Source organism: Ricinus communis, chromosome 4 (genome assembly GCF_019578655.1).
Source record: "Ricinus communis isolate WT05 ecotype wild-type chromosome 4, ASM1957865v1, whole genome shotgun sequence".
NCBI lineage: Eukaryota > Viridiplantae > Streptophyta > Magnoliopsida > Malpighiales > Euphorbiaceae > Ricinus > Ricinus communis.
The window spans coordinates 28,099,239-28,120,316 of NC_063259.1; the positions used below are offsets into that span (position 1 = coordinate 28,099,239).

At 35.2% G+C, this 21,078-nt stretch overlaps 3 protein-coding genes across 3 annotated transcripts; 1 reads left to right on the forward strand and 2 right to left on the reverse strand.

Moving 5' to 3' along the window:
- Positions 1 to 2,969: 2,969 nt before the first annotated feature.
- Positions 2,970 to 7,183, forward strand: LOC8269184 (omega-hydroxypalmitate O-feruloyl transferase). The gene is made up of 3 exons (XM_002511089.4): positions 2,970 to 5,134; positions 5,242 to 5,702; positions 6,046 to 7,183. The coding sequence occupies exons 2-3, from the start codon at positions 5,262 to 5,264 to the stop codon at positions 6,901 to 6,903; spliced, it is 1,299 nt and encodes a 432-aa protein (XP_002511135.1). The 5' UTR covers positions 2,970 to 5,134; positions 5,242 to 5,261; the 3' UTR covers positions 6,904 to 7,183.
- Positions 7,184 to 14,785: 7,602 nt separating this feature from the next.
- LOC8269183 (auxin-responsive protein SAUR40) lies at positions 14,786 to 15,811 on the reverse strand. The gene has a single exon (XM_002511088.4). The coding sequence runs from the start codon at positions 15,488 to 15,490 to the stop codon at positions 14,942 to 14,944; it is 549 nt and encodes a 182-aa protein (XP_002511134.2). The 5' UTR covers positions 15,491 to 15,811; the 3' UTR covers positions 14,786 to 14,941.
- Positions 15,812 to 17,657: 1,846 nt separating this feature from the next.
- Positions 17,658 to 18,388, reverse strand: LOC8269182 (auxin-responsive protein SAUR72). The gene has a single exon (XM_002511087.3). It carries the CDS (start codon positions 18,258 to 18,260, stop codon positions 17,748 to 17,750), a length of 513 nt encoding a protein of 170 aa, XP_002511133.1. The 5' UTR covers positions 18,261 to 18,388; the 3' UTR covers positions 17,658 to 17,747.
- Positions 18,389 to 21,078: the final 2,690 nt, after the last annotated feature.

Consider the following 21,078-nt stretch of genomic DNA (forward strand, 5'->3'; position numbering starts at 1 on the left):
TGTTCTCTTTCTGTTCCTTATTTTTGTTGGTTTGGACTCGAGTTCTTAAAGTCAGTGATGTTCAAATTTATCATTCTGTTGGATGTGGTAAATTTGGTCTGGCCGATTTACTTATTTTGTACCTGTAGTTGACTTGCCGAGATTTTCTTATCCCCTGGAAATTGCTGTCTGCTTTAAGGTGCCTGGTTGATTGATTGCATGACCTAATTTGATTAATGAATTTAGCTTACTTTAAGACAAAGATACTCGTTTTCATTTTATTTTCTGTAGTTAACTGTTGTGATCATAATCAGTAAGGTATGAGAATTGAATCACACATTGAAAATATGAGAATTCATTGAGGGATTTATATAGACTTGGGCGCTCCTATTTTAGTAACCAGCTTTTGAGTTGTGATTTTTCTAAGGTACTACCAATTGGTGTTAGCCATCCACTATGCATGATTTCTAACTATTAGTAACTAGTTTACTTTGGCTAGTTCTCTAAAGACCCCACATCTCTTTGTTCCTTCATTTCTTCCACTTTTTGTTTCTATTTATCTAACTTTTGTTTCGATTTCTTGATTATGATAATAATGGTGAAAGATGATTTGTATAATGATGTACCTAGCTTATTCTGGCGTTCGATTTTGCTGGAAGTTATGACAGCACTTGTAAGCTTGTCCGTTGGAGTTACCTATAGTATCTATCTAGCAGTGGCTTGACAATGAAAACAAACTGTGCCCAGCCACCATGCAAATCCTTTAGAGCAAAGACTTTGTGTCTAATCGAACCTTGCAACGCCTCTTTCAGATCTGACCTGACTAAGTGTACTAGAGTCACCACCGAGTTGACTTGATGGTGGGTAACTTAGTCTCTTTACAGTATGAACTCAAATACATGGTAAAAGACATAGAAAGGATCCAATGTTGCTTTGATGATTTGAGGAAGATACGTGTTTTGGTGAAAATTATGAGGAGGACTGGAGTTTAGAGAAACAAATCTGGTTCATTTCTTTTGTGCTTGATAGGCAGCATATATGAGGAGAATTAGGCCAAAAAAGGAAGAATTGATTGTGCTTGTGCTTCCATTTGTAGTTTGGTTAGAAGGTGCTGCTGCTGTTTGGTTAGATGGATGCGAATTGATTTTCCATTTGTAGTCTCTGCGAGCAGCAAGAGAAAGCGAGAAGGAGAAAGGAAACAGAAGGTGAAACTTTTGGAGGCAGCAATGCTAAAATGTGCCTAGAAGTATATTGCACGTGAGTTATGGTGGGTCCACTTTATTAGCCAAGAATGACGAGTAGAAAAATAGGAGTTTAAAATTAATTATGTAAAAATTATTTAACGGTTCCGTTATCAATTTTATGATACCGTTAACATAAGGATTAAATAAATATAAAAATAAAAGTACAACAACGAGTTAAGACATAATAGATGGATGGAGACCAAGTGAAACAAAGTGAAATAGTAGAGGAACCTAAATATGGATTTTGCCTAGAAATAATGGTTATTACTATGGACTTGGGTATTCTTGCTTTAATGGCTAGCTTTCGAGGTGTAGTTGCCTTAAGGTTTGTAATAATAACAATAGTTATATATTTTTAGCGCTGGACTCCATTATTTATTGTAATTGTTGGTAATGTTAGAATCAAAGTTATTGATTTTATTTTATCTGAAATAGTTCGAATATCTCACTTTATTAAAAAAAAAAAAATATTTTTTATTTTATATTAATTAAAATTTTGATTATCTCGAATCGAAACAAATAAAATTAGATTGAAATAGTCATTCTGTATGACATTAATGAGATGGATCGAGGCGAAGCAGCTTTATAAAAAATATATTATCATTATATTATTAAATTAGTTTAAATAACTTAGTAATTATTAATTCTAACTCAATAAAATTTATTTTTTTATCAACAAAAACGAATTAAAATTTAAAATCTTAAAATTAAAAATTTAAAACCTGCAAAATCATATCTTTATCTTATCTTTTATGCTCTATAGTTATATAGGTATTCTTTTCACTTAATTTTTATTTTTTTTTTATGATTTAATCTAATATTATTTAATAATAACAACTCAAGACTTATGTAATTTAATTATTATGGCTTTATCGCCTATAAGGTAATATTTTGTACCTTAGTCGGTTGTGTCATAGGAGAGATTTCACTATTATAATTCTATAATAATAAAAATTGTATCATTATTTGCTTAATGCTTTTTAATTCTATCATATTATATTATATGGATATTAACTTTATAATATTATATTTTAATTATATATATATATCAGAATAGTGTGAAATGGAACGTTGATATGATTTGGTATCCAAGTATTTTATTTCAATGAAAAATCTAGAATCACTTTTGGTTGGAACCTTTATTGCATGGTCAAGTTCAATTCAGAAATTCGATTCGGGAACGAGGGCCATTTTTCCTTTTAGAAAAGTGAGGTTATGGACAGTGTTTGTCCGGGACTTGGGTGGTGACTCCAACATTAAGGTATAGAAATTGGATTTTATATTGAAAGTATTGAAATTGAATGCGGGATTCATATGGACGTAGGATTCTCCTACTTGAATAGCTAGTTGTCACGACCCGCCTCATCCTTGGGCGAGCAAGGCCAGTCCATGTGACACACAGTGCTAAGAGTAATGGAATAATGTGGAATTCTCCTAGAACACTCTTGAATAATGTAGAATTCTCTAGAGTACTTTAGAACACTTTAGAATAATCTAGAACTTTCTAGAACAATCTAGAATGGTCTAGACACTTCTAGAATAATCTAGAAGAGTGTGGATACTTCTAGAACATTCTAGAAGAGTGGAGATAATTCCTGTACATACTATATTAGTCTAGAATATTCTAGACATGTATAGGCATGCACATGTGATGTGTGGAGAATTCTAGAAGAATGAACTCTAGCCACAAGTTGAGGAGGTGGAAAGCCTATAAATACCCCCTGTAACGATACAACAAGAACATACAAGAACACACAAGAGGAAGGTTGGAAACTTAATAAAGCTCTCCATATTTTTCAATCTTAAGTGCTCTCAGCTCTCTACCCTATCCAATTCCGAAACCCTGCTGCCTACTTTGCTCACCTATAATCTCTCCCAATTCTCATCTAGGCTTACTTAGTTCGACTTCGTCAAGAAAGTTAATTAAGTGCCGCGCGACTTGGCTAACCTTTGAGCTCAAGTTTCGTGACAGGAATGTCACGGCCCGCCTCATCCTTGGGCGAGCAAGGCCAGTCTATGCGACACACAGTACCAAGAGTGATGGAGTAATGCGGAATTCTCCTAGAACACTCTTGAATAATGTAGAATTCTCTAGAGTACTCTAAAACACTTTAGAATAGTCTAGAACTTTCTAGAACAATTTAATGGTCTAGACACTTCTAGAATAATCTAGAAGAGTGTGGATACTTCTAGAACATTCTAGAAGAGTGGGGATAATTCCTGTACATACTAGATTAGTCTAGAATATTCTAGACATATGTAGACTATACTAGAATATTCTAGACATGTATAGACATGTACATGTGATGTGTGGAGAATTCTAGAAGAATGAACTCTAGCCACAAGTTGAAGAGGTGGGAAGCCTATAAATACCCCCTGTAACGATACAACAAGAACATACAAGAACACACAAGAGGAAGACTGGAAACTTAATAAAGCTCTCCATATTTTCCAAGCTTAAGTGCTCTCAACTCTCTACCCTATCCAAGTTTCGAAGCCCTGCTGCCTACTTTGCTCACCTACAATCTCTCACAATTCTCATCTAGGCTTACTTAGTTCGACTTCATCAAGCAAGTTAACTAAGTGCCGCACGACTTGGCTAACCTCTAAGTCCAAGTTTCGTGACATAGTGCTAGGTTTTGAGGTGTAGCCGGAGTCTAGGGTGGTGACGCCTATAGTTTCTAATAGTTAATTTACTGTTAGCATTGGGTCCCCATCATTTCTTGTAGACGGTGTTGGAATCCTCGTTGCAGGATCTAGTTCATTTTGGAAAAATTAGATTTGGGATTTAGACCCATCTTTACTCTTAGACAAACTGAGGTTATGACCCGTGATTTTTGAGGTTCGTAGCAATAACTACAGTATTTAATAGTAATCCTTGGAATTGAAATCAACTATGTGTTCCATCTTTCTGATGTTTTGATTGTTATTTTTTCATGTGTATGAAATATACGTTTCAATCTTTAAAGCGCAAAATAATATTTAGTTCCTCAATTACTTGTAAAAGGTGAATTGTGGGATTGAAAAGCTTCAACAAATAGATTTTCGATTTTTATGCTCTAGTACAACACTGCTTTAGCTTATATTGCATTAGCTGGTGGTATTGACTTTGCAGGTGAAGGAAATAGCCAATGCATTTTCCTGGAGAAGTTTCAAAGAAGTACTTGGAATACAACCGCTCGATGAATTATGTCCTCGTAAGAATGTGGAAGGACAATGTTAATCAAGTGGCACAATGCATTGATCTGTATTATTTAGAAATTATAAATATATATACACTGTTTCTTGTTTCTTTTTAAACTAATTGATTATGCACTCTGGTCCCATATCAACACTGAGATTCTCTAAATATGTTGTGGTAATGGCCTGTGGTGAGTATTATGTAATAAAAAAATGGAAATGCAGAGGGACACAGCTGCATAATTTTAGTAAAAGACAATAGACCCAGAAAGCAAATTTTGGTTAATATAAATATATAAAATAAATTATACAAGTAATCAAATTTTGGACGCCAACCCCACCAACCAACTCCGCGATCGTTCTTCTTTCTCACGCCAGCCTTGTTTGCTGGTAATATTTTGGTTCCTTGGCAAGTAGCCTACCACAATCCCATATCACCTTTCCTCAATTTGCAGAAAGGACAATGTCAAAAACAAGACTCAAGATTAGATATCATTTCTTTCTTGAGCTTGGTGGAAACCCTTCTAATACGACTTTTCGTATAATTAGTTCATATCAGGAATTGGAAAACCTGTCCCTGTCATGTCTTACATTTTGTTAACCAAAACAGCCAATAGTCAAATTTCTGGTCCATCTTTTTCTATATAACTTCAGCAGCATTTCCAGGATAATATTCAAAAAATAAGTTTTATTGCTCTCCAGGTTTCCAATTAAGCTCTCTTCCGTTGCAGGTATGTTTCTCTATATCATTCCTTGTCTATTTACAATCTGTCTGTTCTTCTTAATAAAGATAGGATGTGTACTTGCATTGATGGATGTTCTTTATTTGGGAAGTCAGGTTTTTAAGGAGTGACATCCATGGCAGACGTTAGTAATAGCAGTTTTCAACTTAGTGTTAAGCAGAACGAACCCACTCTAATTCCTCCTGCAGAGGAGACAGAGAAGGGGTTGTATTTCCTCTCTAACCTTGACCAAAACATTGCAGTAGTAGTTCGTACTATTTACTGCTTTAAATCTGATGTGAAAGGAAATGAGGACGCTATGGAAGTTATCAAAAATGCTTTATCGAAAGTTCTTGTTCATTACTATCCTCTAGCGGGGCGGCTAACGATTAGCTCAGAAGGGAAGCTGATAGTGGATTGTACTGGCCAAGGTGCTGTTCTTGTTGAAGCTGAAGCAAATTGTGTCATTACAGATATAGGGGACACCACGAAGCCTGATCCTGTGACGCTTGGGAAGTTGGTTTATAACATTCCTGGTGCGCAAAACATATTACAGATACCTCCTTTGGTTGCTCAGGTTTGAGGATTTTCTGACTACTTCTGTTGCTCAGCCTCTTTTTTTTCTTCAGTAAATAAAATTTGTAACGGGGTTCACATTTATGATTTGGGAACTTAATAATTTCTTGAAATTATAACACTTCTGCAAGAGTTCGATTAATTGATTAATTTAAGGCAGTAAGATGACTGGAAATGTAAACACGGTCAAGAATGAGATGTTTCTGAAGAATGCTTAGAGTTTGTGTAGTGCTTTTCAAATTGATATATTCTATAATAACCTTGATATGAAGGTCACTTCATTAGTTTACTTGATGGAAAGCTCACTTCAGAATTATTATTAAAAATTGGTAAATGTCTTCCAGGTCACCAGATTCAAATGTGGAGGGTTTGTTCTTGGACTATGTATGAACCACTGTATGTTTGATGGAATTGGTGCAATGGAATTTGTGAATTCCTGGGGTGAAACTGCAAGAGGCGTTCCTCTAAAGGTACCTCCATTTGCAGATAGAAACATACTCAAAGCTCGAAACCCACCTAAAATAGAGTTTCCACACCAAGAATTTGCTGAGATTGAAGACATATCAAGTGCCAGCAAGCTTTATGAAGAAGAAATGCTTTATAGGTCCTTCTGTTTTGGTCCTGAGAAGCTTGAACAACTGAAGAGAAAAGCTACAGAAGACGGAGTTCTACCCAAGTGCACGACATTTGAAGCTCTTTCAGCATTTGTGTGGAGAGCTAGATGTCAGGCATTAAAGATGCTGCCTGATCAACAGATAAAACTTCTGTTTGCTGTTGATGGACGGTCCAGATTTGTACCACCAATTCCTGAAGGGTACTTTGGCAATGCAATTGTCTTAACAAACTCTCTCTGTCAAGCAGGGGAATTACTAGACAACCAATTGTCATTTGCAGTAGGGCTAGTTCAGAAGGCAGTTAATATGGTTAACGACAGTTATATGAGATCCGCCATAGACTATTTTGAAGTTACAAGAGCTAGACCTTCTCTTGCTGCAACTCTTTTAATAACAACATGGTCTAGGCTATCTTTCCACACGACAGATTTTGGCTGGGGAGAGCCTATTTTATCAGGGCCAGTGGCATTACCTGAAAAGGAAGTAATCCTATTTCTTTCTCATGGAAAAGAGAGGAAAAACATAAATGTGCTTTTGGGTTTGCCAGCTTCTGCCATGAAAATCTTTGAAGAATTAATGAACATATGATGCCCGTGTTGTGGTTAAAGAGAAGTCTTCCTGAGTTTCTTTGTTGAAGTAGAGTATATCTTCTTTACTGTTGCTAAAAGATGCATTCTTCAAGCTAATGTATCTTTTGGAGGAAACGAAAAAGGCCTACTAATAATTCAATCTGAATGGTATAATTAGGGTCTGAACAGAATAGCAGATGAAGTGCAAATTCACGTCTCGTAGTTCTTCCCTGTTGTAGAAATGTATCTGAAAGTTGTATGTTCGCAGTATTCAATTCAAAAACTTAATCTTGCTGGTATATTAGTTCAATGGATCATCTTAGCTGTAGCGTGTTTTCATCAATTTTACTGAAAAAGCAGAATAACAGTGAAATTGTCTTGATAAGATACAGGCTTACATTACAGCCAATAAAATGGAATGACGGAACGCATCAAGAAATGCAACTAAGTAATATGTAGTGCTCGAGCTAATTACACTTCTATAGAAATTATAAATCTTAATCTTCTTACGTAAAATGAGCATTAATCAATTATAATGAGCTTTTTCTAACTACAATTACGCAGCAACATATCCAGTTTTACTTCAATTTGGAAAATCAAAGATTTTGAGCAGTCGGAGGAACAGCCGCTGCTGGTGAGCAGTTGTAGAATCCATGGGGCCGCCTTATATAAAATAATAACAACTCCGCTACCATAATTATAAATGCAGAGATTGCAAGCTCATAAGCTGTCATTCATGTGTTTACCCATAGATTTTCTTAAAATCAATAGCTGTGTCAATGTGTTTGATTATATTTTTGAACAACAGCCGGTAAACTCTAGTTTATAAAATGAATAGATTAAGTTAGTTTTTTTAATTCTCTTAGTCTTAATATTATTTTTTTAACACTAATGTATCGTAACTTAATTTGAATTTTCTTATAAAGAAATGACAAATAAATTATTCCTTATATCTCTTATAAATATTAATTTCAATTTTTTCATTTTTTAAAAATATTTCCTTATAAAAGTAAAATAATATATGATACCATGTTTAATATCTTTACTTATTAATATAAAAAAGTATTTATTATATAAATAAAAATTGTAGTATATATTTTATGTTTAATATATAAGCAACATACCTTATTAAAATTATAATACTATATCACACATTATTGAATAAATTATTAATTTGATATTTATATTGGTCAATAAATATATAAACAACACGAGCTATAAATAACTTTATAAAACATAATTATTAATAAGCTTTCAACTATTATCTACCATCTATCAGCTGCGATGAGTAGCTAAGGCTTATTTGCTACCACCGGCTTAAACATTCAAAGAACTTACTAAATCCTCCCTTAGCCTGAAATTAATGCCAGAATTCTACTGCCAACAGGGAAAAAAGAAAACAGTAAATATGACATGTTGCAAATAGCTCCATAAATAAGCAAGCACCTTCTGCCACTAAACAGTGTCCATTAACATGAAAGCTTGGACCTTCAGGCTAAATGTTTTGCAAAGGCTTCACATCACTTCTATCAACACTTCCTCGTGATTCACAGGCAGTGTAAGGGATCAGCTGGTGGTAGGGTTACAAGTTTACAATCTTCAAATTCAATCACCACCATAGTTTGCATATGTACCAGTACATGGATTCCTTCAATTGGACGAGCACAATAACCATTTTCCATAGAACAGTCACTCTCGATTCTGTAGAAGTCAGCAAGCTGAGGGCTAAGGACCATCAGCGTCATTGGGATATCCAATGCACTCAAACACAAGAAAGGAAATAAAAAGTGCAACAAGATGCTGAAATCACATTTAACACCGATAGTCAGCGTAAACTTACAAGGCTTCCACCATCGCATCTCCTCGATACCCCTCTGTGGAAATTATTGTTGCTTTATCTGTGATGAATTATGAATTCTAAATTCTAGAATTACAAGTAATGAATGACTGTGATATATATATATATTGAGTTTAATGGTCTTATTGCTATGCTATTGACCCCTAAGCTCTATGTCAACGTTCTTCTTCCTATATGAGACTGGTAGAAGTGACCTTTCTTCCTTAGGGAAGAAAGGTTGCTCCTAATCTCTGATTTTCTGGCCAATGATGTTGACTAGTCCTGAAGCCTCGACTGTTGGTCCATAACTGTTGGTTATGAACTGTTGGATTTTGATTTTGCTCTTCAACACTCCCCCTCAAGTTAGGTTCGAATAGGTTGATCGATCCCATCTTGATAAGAAGATGTTGATGATGAGTTTTATTTAGGGCCTTTTTTAGAATGTCTGCTAGCTGTTCATGGCTTCTGATGAATGGAGTTTCAATTTCACCAAATTGGACTTTTTCCCTTATGAAATGGCAGTCTACTTCGATGTGCTTGGTACGTTCATGGAAAAGTGGGTTTGAAGCAATATGTCTTGCTGTTTGATTGTCACGTTGTATTTTCATTAGTCCTTTGCATTTAATTCCCATGTCTGCAAGAACTTGTTTGATCCATATTAGCTCGTTGGCAGTAGACGTCATTGCTCTGTATTCTGCTTCTGCACTGGATCTTGCAGTAACGATTTGTTTCTTGCTCTTCCACGTTACTAGGTTGCCTCCTACAAAGGTACAGAATCCAGAGGTTGATTTTCTGTCACAGCTTCCAGCCCAATTTGCATCAGAAAAACTAACAATATCATTTGCATTATTGTTTTCATTAAAATACCTTGACTAGGGGAGCCTTTGAGATACCTAAGAATTCTATTGATAGCATCCAAATGATTAGTGCGAGGGGCATGCATGAACTGACTTATCATGCTTACTGCATAGGTGATATCAGGTATTGTGACAGTGAGGTAAATTAGTTTTCCTAATAAACGTTGATAGTGCGCTATATTATCTAGAGGATTGCCATCTTCTAGGTTAAGTTTGGTTTTAGTTTCCATTGGAGTATCTATAGGTTTAGCCCCTATTTTTCCTGTTTCCTTTAAAAGGTCCAGAACATACTTTCTTTGGGATAGAAACAGACCTTTATGAGATTTGGCTATTTCTATTCCAAGGAAGTAAGATAGCTAACCGAGATCTTTAATATCAAATTTCCTTTTTAGTTTTTGTTTGACTTCTTCAATTTCTTTATTATTGTTACCTGTTATGATGATGTTATCAATATATACAAGGACAATGACAATGTATATGTGATTGCGTTTGATAAATATAGAGGAGTCAGAAGCACATTTAACAAAATTAACTCTTAAGAGAAAATGGCTTAGCTTGGCATACCAGGCTCTTGGGGACTGTTTTAATCCATAGATGGCCCTTTTTAGCTTACATACTAGGGATTTATCAGTTGTAGGTTTGTAACCTGGAGGCAGGGTCATGTAGACTTCTTCTTCGAGGGTCCCCTGAAGAAATGCATTCTTAACATCCATTTGAAACAAGCTCCATCCTGAGTTAACAACAACAGATAATAAAATGCGAATAATGCTCATTTTTGCTACAGGAGCAAATGTTTCCTGATAGTCCACCCCATATATTTGAGTAAATCCTTTTGCTACCAATCTAGCCTTATATCGCTCAAACGTTTCATCATGCTTATATTTAATTTTGTACACCCATTTACACCCAACATGTTTTTTATTTTACGAAAGAGATACTAATTCTCAGGTGGTATTTTTCTCAAGAGCCTAAAGTTCTTCCTCCATAGCCTTACACCAATTAGGATTGGTGTTAGCTTCATAGAAGGAAGAGGGCTCAGTGTGAGTGGCAAGATTGCTTAGATAGGTCTTATATGAACTGGATACAGTGTGATAACTAACAAAATGTTGAATGGGATACGATACCTGGTGGGACACGTAGTCCCTTAGTTTGACAGGGGGGCGAGTAAGTCTGGATGATCTTCTCGTGACAATTACTTCAACTTGGGACTCATCGTCTCCCCCTGAAGGAGTTGCCTCGGGAAGGATATTGGCTCCCCCTGAAGAGGTAGTTTCAGGAAGCGCTTCAGGAAGCGGCTCTATGTCCAATGCTGAACTGTCAAAAAAGGAAGAGTTATCAGGAAATAATAAAGTAGATGACTTAGGAGTAGATGGGGAGGTATTCGTAAAATAGGGGGTACATTCATCAAAGGACACATCCCTAGAAAAATAGGTCTTGTGCGAGGAAGGATCGTAACATTTATACCCCTTTTTTTTTCAGAAGAATACCCAAGAAAAATAGTTTTCACAAAACTCTAGTCAAGTTTATGAGCACGTCTAACATGGACAAAGGCCGTGCACCCAAAGAATCGAATATGGCCTAATTCTATTTTCCTGCCCTTGAGAATTTCGAGAGGACTAAGATTTTTTAACTTGGGGCTAGGCAGACGATTGATGAGGTATGCAGCAGTTAGGAGGGCATCTGACCAAAACATATGAGGGACATTATTTTGAAAAAGAATGGATCCGGTGATTTCAAGAAGATGACGGTTTTTCCGTTCAAAAACTCTATTTTGTTCGCGAGTATAAACGCATGTAGTTTGATGCAAAATTCCTGTGGAGGAGAAAAATTCGGAAAATTTTTTATTTATGTATTCAGTGCCATTGTCTGAACGAAAAATTTTAATTTTGGCATTATATTGATTTTGAATAAAATGGAAGAAATTCTGGAAGCAGGAAAAAACTTCATTTTTGCCTTTTAACAAATAGACCCAGTTGGTGCGAGAGTAGTCATCAATAAATATGACGAAATAACGAAAGTGATTATAGGATAGAACGGGGGCAGGTCCCCAAACGTCGGAATGAATTAAATCAAACGTATTTTCTGAAGTTGTAAAAGACACAAGGAAAGGCAATCTAGTATGTTTAGCAAGTTTGCAAATTTCACAAGAGTGAGTATTCATATTGAGACAAAAAAGCTGGTTTAGGACTCTATCAGACGGATGCCCAAACCGCTGGTGGAGCAAAATGTCTTGGCGGACAGGATTGTTGGATACTAGACACTAGGTTGGAGAGTTATTGAGATAATAGAGGCCATTCTCAAGGCGGCCTTCACCAATCGTCGTCCCTGTGACTCGATCCTGAAACAAGACTGGAGATGGTGAGAAAATAACATTGCAATTTAAAGTGCTAGTAATCTTACCAACAGATAAAAGATTGGATTGAAAATTCGGTAAGTGAAGAACATTATGGATATCAGTATGTAATAATTTTAATGAGCCAAAACGAGAGATTTTAGCTTGATGCCCATTGGCAACGGTCACATGACTGGAAGGAGTGGTCACAAAATTATGTAATTTGGTGACATCCCACATCATGTGATCCGTGGCCCCGGAATCGATTATCTAATTAGATGCGTTATTGAAAGAATTTATAAGAGGTTATGATACCAAACCTGACCCTCGAGTTGGCTGAATAATGGACTGAAACTGAGATATAAGCTCGGATATTTGTGATTTTTCTGTTGGATTTGGATCATTCCAATTAATGGAGTCAAACCGGGTCGGGTTGCTTGGGCTGGATCGGGCCGGGTTGGTCCAAATGGGTCGGGCTTCGGGTTGGCCAGTTGGTCCAAGTGGTCGGGCTTCGGTCGACCGGGTTATTCCACACGAGCTGGCTTGGGTCGGTGACTTCGGGTCGGGTCGGGATATTATAGTCGGGTCAGGTCGATTTAAACACATTCGACCTGACAAACACATCCCTACCCGATTCATCACCCACACTATAACCATTAGGGTTACATTTGTTTAACACTCCTAAGCCGTCGAACCGCTTCCTTCCTTCCCTTTCTCGCTCTTGCCTTCCCCCGCTTCTCCCTCGTTCGACTTTATTGAGGGTCAGCCAAAGGTGAGGATGAAGATGCCAACAGCGCTCGTGAGAGTGCCCCTGCTTCTTGCAGTGGACACACCTCTTGATGCTAGTGGGCGCTCCCCTCTCTCGGACCGATTCCCGCGAGTGCGAGAAGAGCGAGGCAAAGGCTCTATTGTCGACTTCTTGGCTGCTCACTGTCCCCATGGTGATGCGTCTAGTTTCCTCTTATTGTATGAGGGATATGATGGCATCGAGCCTGGGTAAGTTGCTGGACAGTAAGATTTGAGACTGTAATGCTTCGTAGCTCGAATCGAGCCCGCCCAGGTAAGTAAAAACTAAATCTTGCTCTGTTCGTTTTCTTGCTTCTTCTGGATCACTCGTGGGTGGGAGGTAACTTTGAAGTTCCTCCTATCGAGTTAGCACTTCGGTTGCATAACTTGTGCTAGACTTAGTTCCTTGTTTTATATGCGCTAGCTCTTGCTTTAAATTGAAAATATGGGCGAAGTTTTGCTCCTGCCCGTAGAGATTTCTCATTTTCTCCCATACTGCCTGTGATGATGCCAGTAACATGCACAATCTGGCAATCTGAGGCTCCGTCATGTTGGTCAGAAGGGACATGACCATGTGGTTAGTCGTCTGCCAAACTTCGATTGCTTCAATTTCCTCCTTTGATGGTTGATTTGGGTTGATTGTTTGAGGTTTGATTCGGGTTTTCATGATGAACCCGAGCTTTCTTCTGCCACTGAGGCTGATATAGACAGCCCTCGACCATTCGAAGTAATTTTGGTTGCCTTTTAACACAATATTGGTTAATTTTGTGAGATCGTTGGAAGCCATGATGAAAGAGTGGTTGATTATTTTGTTGGGTAGATGATGACAAAATTATTCCTGCTCTGATACCATGTGGAAATTATTGTTGCTTTATCTGTGATAAATTATGAATTCTAAATTCTGGGATTACAAGTAATGAATGACTGTGATATATACATATTGAGTTTAACGGTCTTATTGCTATGCTATTGACCCTTAAGCTCTATGTCAACGTTCTTCTTCCTATATGAGACTGGTAGAAGTGACATTTTTTCCTTAGGGAAGAAAAGTTACTCCTAATCTCTGATTTTCTGGCCAATGATGTTGACTAGTCCTGAGGCCTTGACTGCTGGTCCACAACTGTTGGTTATGAACTGTTGGACTTTGATTTTGCTCTTCAACACCCTCTTTCTCATTGCCTCCCGAAATAGAGGGAAGACCTTGATCATAGCTTCACATTCAGCATATGCCGCAGAATCCTATAATTGTAAAGCCAATTAAGAAGAAACAACCAGTCAGAGATAGCACATAGAAACTAAAAAATTTGTTCTTTGCAGGTACCATAAATGCAAACAAAACTTTTTGCCCAAATCTTTTACTTTACCAACATTCTCGCAATCCTAAACCTCTTACTATACCAGCTGCTTGGCCTAAGAGAATGGCTATGTTTTTATGTCATGGAAACGAGAAAGGTAAAACTGTTCTTCTGGTTTTGCCTGCTTCTGCCGTGAACTCCTTTAAAAAGCTTATCATGAATATTTGAAGATGACATCAACATACTTAGGAGTAGAGCTCTACTGTCAGACATATCTGATACTGAATCTATTGTTATGTACTTTTTTTAATAAGATGCACATATATACATGCATGATTTATTTTTCTTGAAATAATATTTGAGGTTCTGAAATGGCAATACTAATTGCTATATCCTTTATAGCATTATTATATGCCAGAGTGCCTTCCTGAATGTGAAATTTATGACAGCCAATCTTGACCATAGTTGTGAGCTAAAGCACAGAAAAGGGCACCTAAAACATACACATGCATGATGAACGGTTGGCTCGCCCCAAAGTTGTATTATGATTATCACAAGTTATCCAATTTGCAAAACTTGTTTTCGTTATGATTAATAATACAAATACACAAAGGTCGGGGGTAAGACGTACTCCTTCATGAAATCACAGCAATTTTCTTCTGTTACAGACTATAGATTAATGAAAGTTAATGTTGCTCAAAGTTAAACTTTATATTAACACAAACATAATTATTAATTGTAGCAAATACAAGTGACAAATGTAATAAGATATTTATGCAACACTAAGACCAAGATATCGCAAAATCATAAAAACTTGTATTTCTAGTTACTGTAGATCCATAACCAAAACTGAAAACAAAAACATACTATAGTTACATTTATAGTTACATTTCATGGACATTATATACCTATAAAATCACGCAAAGAATATTTGGGTCTTGAACACGGAGTCATGTTCGATTCAACTTTAACATCTTGGATGGACTGAGAAGCCTATACGCACCAGATCTCTTGTTAGTGGTGTAACATGAAGGACTGCATAGGACTAATAGAGAACTACTCCAGCTGGGTGTGGTACTGATCTCTTCTCCACTATCCATCTCTGCTAGAACTTTACAAAACAAATCAACATCACAAGGAAGTAATAAAGGACCTTCGCTATTGAACCCATATTCCAATTCAGCATCTTCAAGCAACACCTTAAACAATGGATGATTCGCAAACTCTGTCTTCATCACAAACCTTTGTTGCTCTTGTCCTACATACACTGAAAAACAGCCTTGTGGAGCTACTTGAACCTTCTTCTTTCGCTTCTTGATACTGTCTTCTTCTCTTGATGATGATCTGGTAGTAGTGCAGTGCCATGACCTGCTGTTTGTTAAAGAATTGCACACATTTCTTGCACATTTTCTGTTGCCTCTAGAACCCAAAGATTTACATCTTGCCCATGCCTTTAGAATCATGTTTTTTTGCAAGTTCGTACTCTTTACACTGTCCATATTATTTAAATAAAAACCCAAAAAAGAATAGATTTGTTTCAACCTTCCTTTAAGAGATAAGAACAATAAAGAGACCGTAAAGCTCTTTAATATATAAATTGATGAAAGAAGAGCCAAAAAGAGAGAGAGAGAGAGAGAGAGATAATGAAGATATGGAGAAAAGGGATTTAGATTTGTCTGTATTCCAAATTTTCAACTCTAAAGGAAGAAAGCGTAACTCAAAGAAGATAAACAAGCAAGAAGAGAGGAATTAAACCCACACAAGATATTGTGGATTGATGAGAAATAGTTAACAACTTGGGAAATGTTTTGCAGAGGAAAGGTGGTACTGAGGAATATATATGTGTACAGCATTTGTCAACGGCACTAACAGAACAGCTCAAGGATTTTGAATAGAATACATTATACTTGGTCTAAAGTCTAAACAAGAAATCTGAATGGTGACAAAAGAAAAAGGACCACCTTTTCCTTGTGTGATTTTATTATTCAACGCCTGCCATGCGTAAGTGGAGATAGAATTGAGATATAGCGTAGAATATTATCTAAATAACTTAAGTCAATACTGTGGTTGAATATTAATACAATAATTGTTACAATTATTTTAGTTAAATTATTTTCTACGATGAAAATAATAACTCAAATTTGCTTTTATTTATAACTATATATTTATTAGAATCATTCAAAAAATTACCTATTAAATATTTCATTATATGAAATCCTTGATCAATGAAACTATGCTTTTGACAGAATTTAGAGGATATTTAAATAATTTTAATTTTACAGACATTAATGAAATATTAGCATGATGGATGGAAAGGCAGCAGAGGAGAAGTTTCATTAATGAAATAAATTATTTATTTCTATTTGTTTAAAATAAAAAGGAATCCTTCCTGTTGGATCTTACAGTCTCACCAAGTAATTATTGAAGTCTCAGTAGAGTGGGAGTAGTTGTGGTGCAACTTTCTTAATTTCATTGATGTTTCCATATCTGTGGATTAGCAAATTAATTACTACTCTGATAATCTTCATCACATGATTTTAATGGGGACAAGTTTTATATTTTATAGATTCAATTTTCATTTTATGGTTGTTGGGGAAAACAGAAAAATAAGTGGTTTTTATTTTTATCATCTTTTATTTCTGCCCCTTTTGGATATATATATATATATATATATGCAGCCATTACTGTGCATGTTAATCTCAATTTGCCAACTTATTATCTTAAGTAGTTTAAAGATGACGACAAGTGGCGGCAAATCACACATGTGCATGTACATGCTTGTTTCAGTCAAAACATGAGGTCAGAAACCCTCAAAGTAAATTTGTGTTTCAAGTAAATAGAAAAGAAGAATTATGACCTAATTCAGTTTATTTGGGTTATAAGCTTTGAAACTCCAAGGCCTCGGTCTGTCGTGGTGCTTCTTTTTGTGTTGAATTCCTCTCTCTCTCTTTTTTTTTCCTATAGCATCTCACCTGTTAAGTTTGATTTGGGTTCCGCTCTTTTTTTTCTATTAGTTTTATTATTAGCAGAATTTTTATTTTTTTAATTTTTATTTATATAATAAAAAAGTAATATTAAAAAAATATATTATTCTAACTAATTCAAATTTCATTTAGGATCAACTTATTTTTAAACGTATTTAAGTTTGTACAAAATAATTCAAACTCAAACCAATCTTGATCATTAATATAATTTCATCGAATAAAGTTTGAAAAATGAGGTGTTTAAACTGGCTCGGTTGATTTTCATATTCCTACTTATAAAAATAGATCTTATAAGCTACCAAGACATTTATTACATATATTTTTTGACCGTTTTAATGTTTTTCAATTTTTGTACTCCTTTTAAATTTGACTTTATCCATTTGCATCCAAATCAAATACATATCACATCTACGGCTCCTCTCTTATATATCATCAAAGTTTTGATTTATGTCCTTCACATTTTGTTTAGATGAATATAGAGCGAGAGGAAGGGAAAGTTTAGAAATTGGAATGAAATTTTAATTACTATGTATTTCCTTAATTTCTCAGCATTTTCATTAATTCATATAATGCACCTCAGAGCTATCTTTCGCTTATTCTGCAATTAACTTGCTTTAATCTCTTAGCACATCAGAGTACTTGGGTTATTAATGGGATATACAATTAATACTTAGCCCACAATATAAAAGAGATTGTATTTCTAATTTCAGTAATATTCCATAACCAAAACTGAAAACAAACTAAAGTCGCATTATATTTGTATTATGTAATACTATATCATATGCCTATTGTAATTAACCGAGAACCATGTCTGTGGACCGCAAAGGATTAATAAACAAGTACGCCAACTCCGTGGCGTAGTACTAATCTCTTCTCCACTATCCATCTCTGCTAAAACCTTATAAAACAAATCAACATCACAAGGAAGCAATAATGGACCTTCGCTATTGAACCCATATTCCAATTCAGCATCTTCTAGCAATATCTTAAACAATGGATGGTTAGCAATCTCTGTCCTGATTACAAACCTTTGTTTCTCCTCTCCCACATATACTGGAAAACATCCTGCCGGAGCTACCCGAGGCTTCTTCTTTCCCTTCTCAATATTCTCTTCTTCGCTTGATGATGATCTTGTAGTAGGGCAGTGCCATGACCTGCTCTTTGTTAAAGAATTGCATGCAATTCTCGCAGTTTTTGTTTTACTGCCAGCATTCCAAGATTTGCATCTTTCCCATACCTTGAGGAATATACTTCTTTTCAATCTATTCTTTACAGAAGTATCCATTCTTTTCAACGACCCAAAAAAAATTCAAGTCTTAACTAAGAAATGCTCAACCCTAAGAAGAAAAACAAGAAGAAAGAGTTAACCCCACGCAAGATATTGATGAGAAAAGAAAGAGTTAACCAACTTGGGTAATGTTCTGCAATTCTGCAGAGAAATGGCGGGTCCTCACTATAATATATAGGCCATGGCGACACTGGACTCATGATAATACTGCATTGTCAACGGCTCATTGATTTTGAATAAGGGTAAACCTGGTCGGGTCTTATGAAAGTTACAATAATGACAAAAAGAAAAGAGGGACGCCATTTTTTTATGTATTTGTATTAGTCAGCGCCCGCCGATAGCATGCGTAGTAGAGATAGAAATAAAACTAAAAATATATATGATAAAAACGAATAGTATTATTTAGATAACTCCATATATGTAATACAGGCTCTTTTTTCAATTAAAACATTTACAAAATTAATCGCTAATCATATTAATGAAATCTCATTGGTAAAGTTATTATGTAAGAATAGGGAAGTGCATAATGCAATTATAAAAGGAAATTTTTTTTGTATATGTTTAATATATATTTTTATTTATATATTAAATTATTAAATAATTGATATATATTTATTAAATTTAAATAATAAAATATGTATCAATTATTTAATATTAAAATATAAAATATTATTAGGTACGAAATATTAGCTTAATTATAAATAAAATTATTTTATTATAAAAAATACGATATCCAATCATGTAATCAAAATCTAAAAGGATATGGAAATGGAGGCTTGGATGAGGTGAGAGGTAAGCACTGAGGGTGATGTCTAATTGTTCGAATGTCTATGGATAAAGTCAAAATAGAGGGGAAAGGAACCAGAAAATAAACCCAGATGCATATCATATGTATTAGTCTTCTAGCAGGAATACCAAGTGTGGAAACAAAACGACAGGATTAAGAGAAAAATATAGCTTCGTTTTCGCATTACGTTATTATTATTATTATTAAAAATAAAGGATGCATTATTTGGAATTTTTAAGGTTTCTCACTTCATCCTTTTACGCAGTGAAGAACATGTACACACACGTGTGTCACCACAGGGTCGTCATCTTTAACGACTTAGTCTGTTATGAAAGGACCTTTAACGACTTAAATTAAGATCATGAAAGGACGCAAATTGGAAATGACATACATGGGTGCTCATCCTTGCTATGGGCGAGCACAGTTTGCAGAAATCTGATAATTAAAAAGTTTCTAAAATCGAATTCAATCTTAGAAATTCCTAAAACTGAATTTTTCGGATCATATCCTCACATAAAAATTTATGTTCTAAATTGATGTAATTTTTTTTTAGAACAATTCAGGTACGGGTTGTTTAATAGAATGATTTGGCATAAAACTGAACAATGTAAATTAAAAAAAAAATCAATTTTAGTTTAATGATATAAATTAATAAAATTAGTTTATAATAATTAAAAATTTATAGTTAATTTCTTTAGTTTAATTATATTTATTATTAATTGTAATATATGGAATTTTCTTTTAATAATGATAATACTAATAATAATTAATAAATGAGTTTTTATTAAAATTAATTTTATTTGGTTTAAATTGGAATGATTTAAATGGAAATTTTAATGCTTGACAAATAAGGGAGTTATTTTCTATATCCAATTAGTTTGATTTTTAAGAAATTAATTAAGTAAATCATTTGAGAAATAAACCATATTTTTGGTTATTCAAAATTTTTTCCTAAATGAATATATATAAATTAAATTCTATATTTGAGAGTTATGGAAGAATTTGTAAAGGATATTTTATAAAGGAATTTTTGGAAAAAAAGGTATTTTAATTAGCTAATGGTATTAAATTTTAATTGGAAAATATTTAGCAAATTGATTAATTAAATTAATTGTGTGTTAGAATTAAATTGAAAAATTAATTTGAAATAAGGATTAAAAGTATAATTTTATTAATATATGGAGTTTTAATGAAAATTTGTATGTTTGGTATTTTTGTAATTAAATATGTCGGCAAGGGCTTTTTGATAATTTTATATTTAAAAGTAAGGGTAAATATTTTCAATAATTCTATTTTGGTCCAAATTAACTAGTTAGAGGCTTAATTGAAAAGTTAAAAAAAGTTTAGGGGTTAATTAGAATTTCTGCAGGGTGAAATTGTTAGTAATTAAAAAGTGCAGTGACCAAAAGCCGATATGGAAGAAAAGAAGAAGAAAAGAAGGAGAAGAAGAAAAAGAGGAGGAAGGGGAAATCGGGAGAAGAGTGAAGGAGGAGGAGGAGAAGGCAGAAGTCTTGATGGCATTGGCGCGATGGTGACGATACCCAAAAGCAAAGCAGTGAGAGCGAAGGATGTTGCAGCAGCTTTCGGACGCCATTCCGAGCTTTTCCGGCCGCGTTGGCGGCTCGAGTCGGGTGGCGATCGACTCCCCTCGGCTTGGGCTTCATTTTGGTGGCAGGGGCGACGCGAATGGTGGTCGAAGTTGAAAGTTCGCAGTGGAGAGAGAAAGTGGGTGGCATCCGACGTTTTCTGGCGAGCTCCGACTAGCTTTGGCCGATCGGATGGCATATCCGGACTCTCCTCAGCTCAAGCTTCGCAATGGCACCAGTTTCGTGGCGATCGGAATTCGTTTGAAAATCGATGGCCGAGATCATTCGTAAATATCTCTGGATGATCGGGGGTCGGATCAGAAGATTGGAAGCGAGGATCATCATCAGCGCGCCGTTTCGAGTCCGTTGGTATGTTCGGATCGTCAATCGGACTCTAGCGGCTAAAGGCGAGTCGACCGAGCGACCAAGTATCTCGGTAATT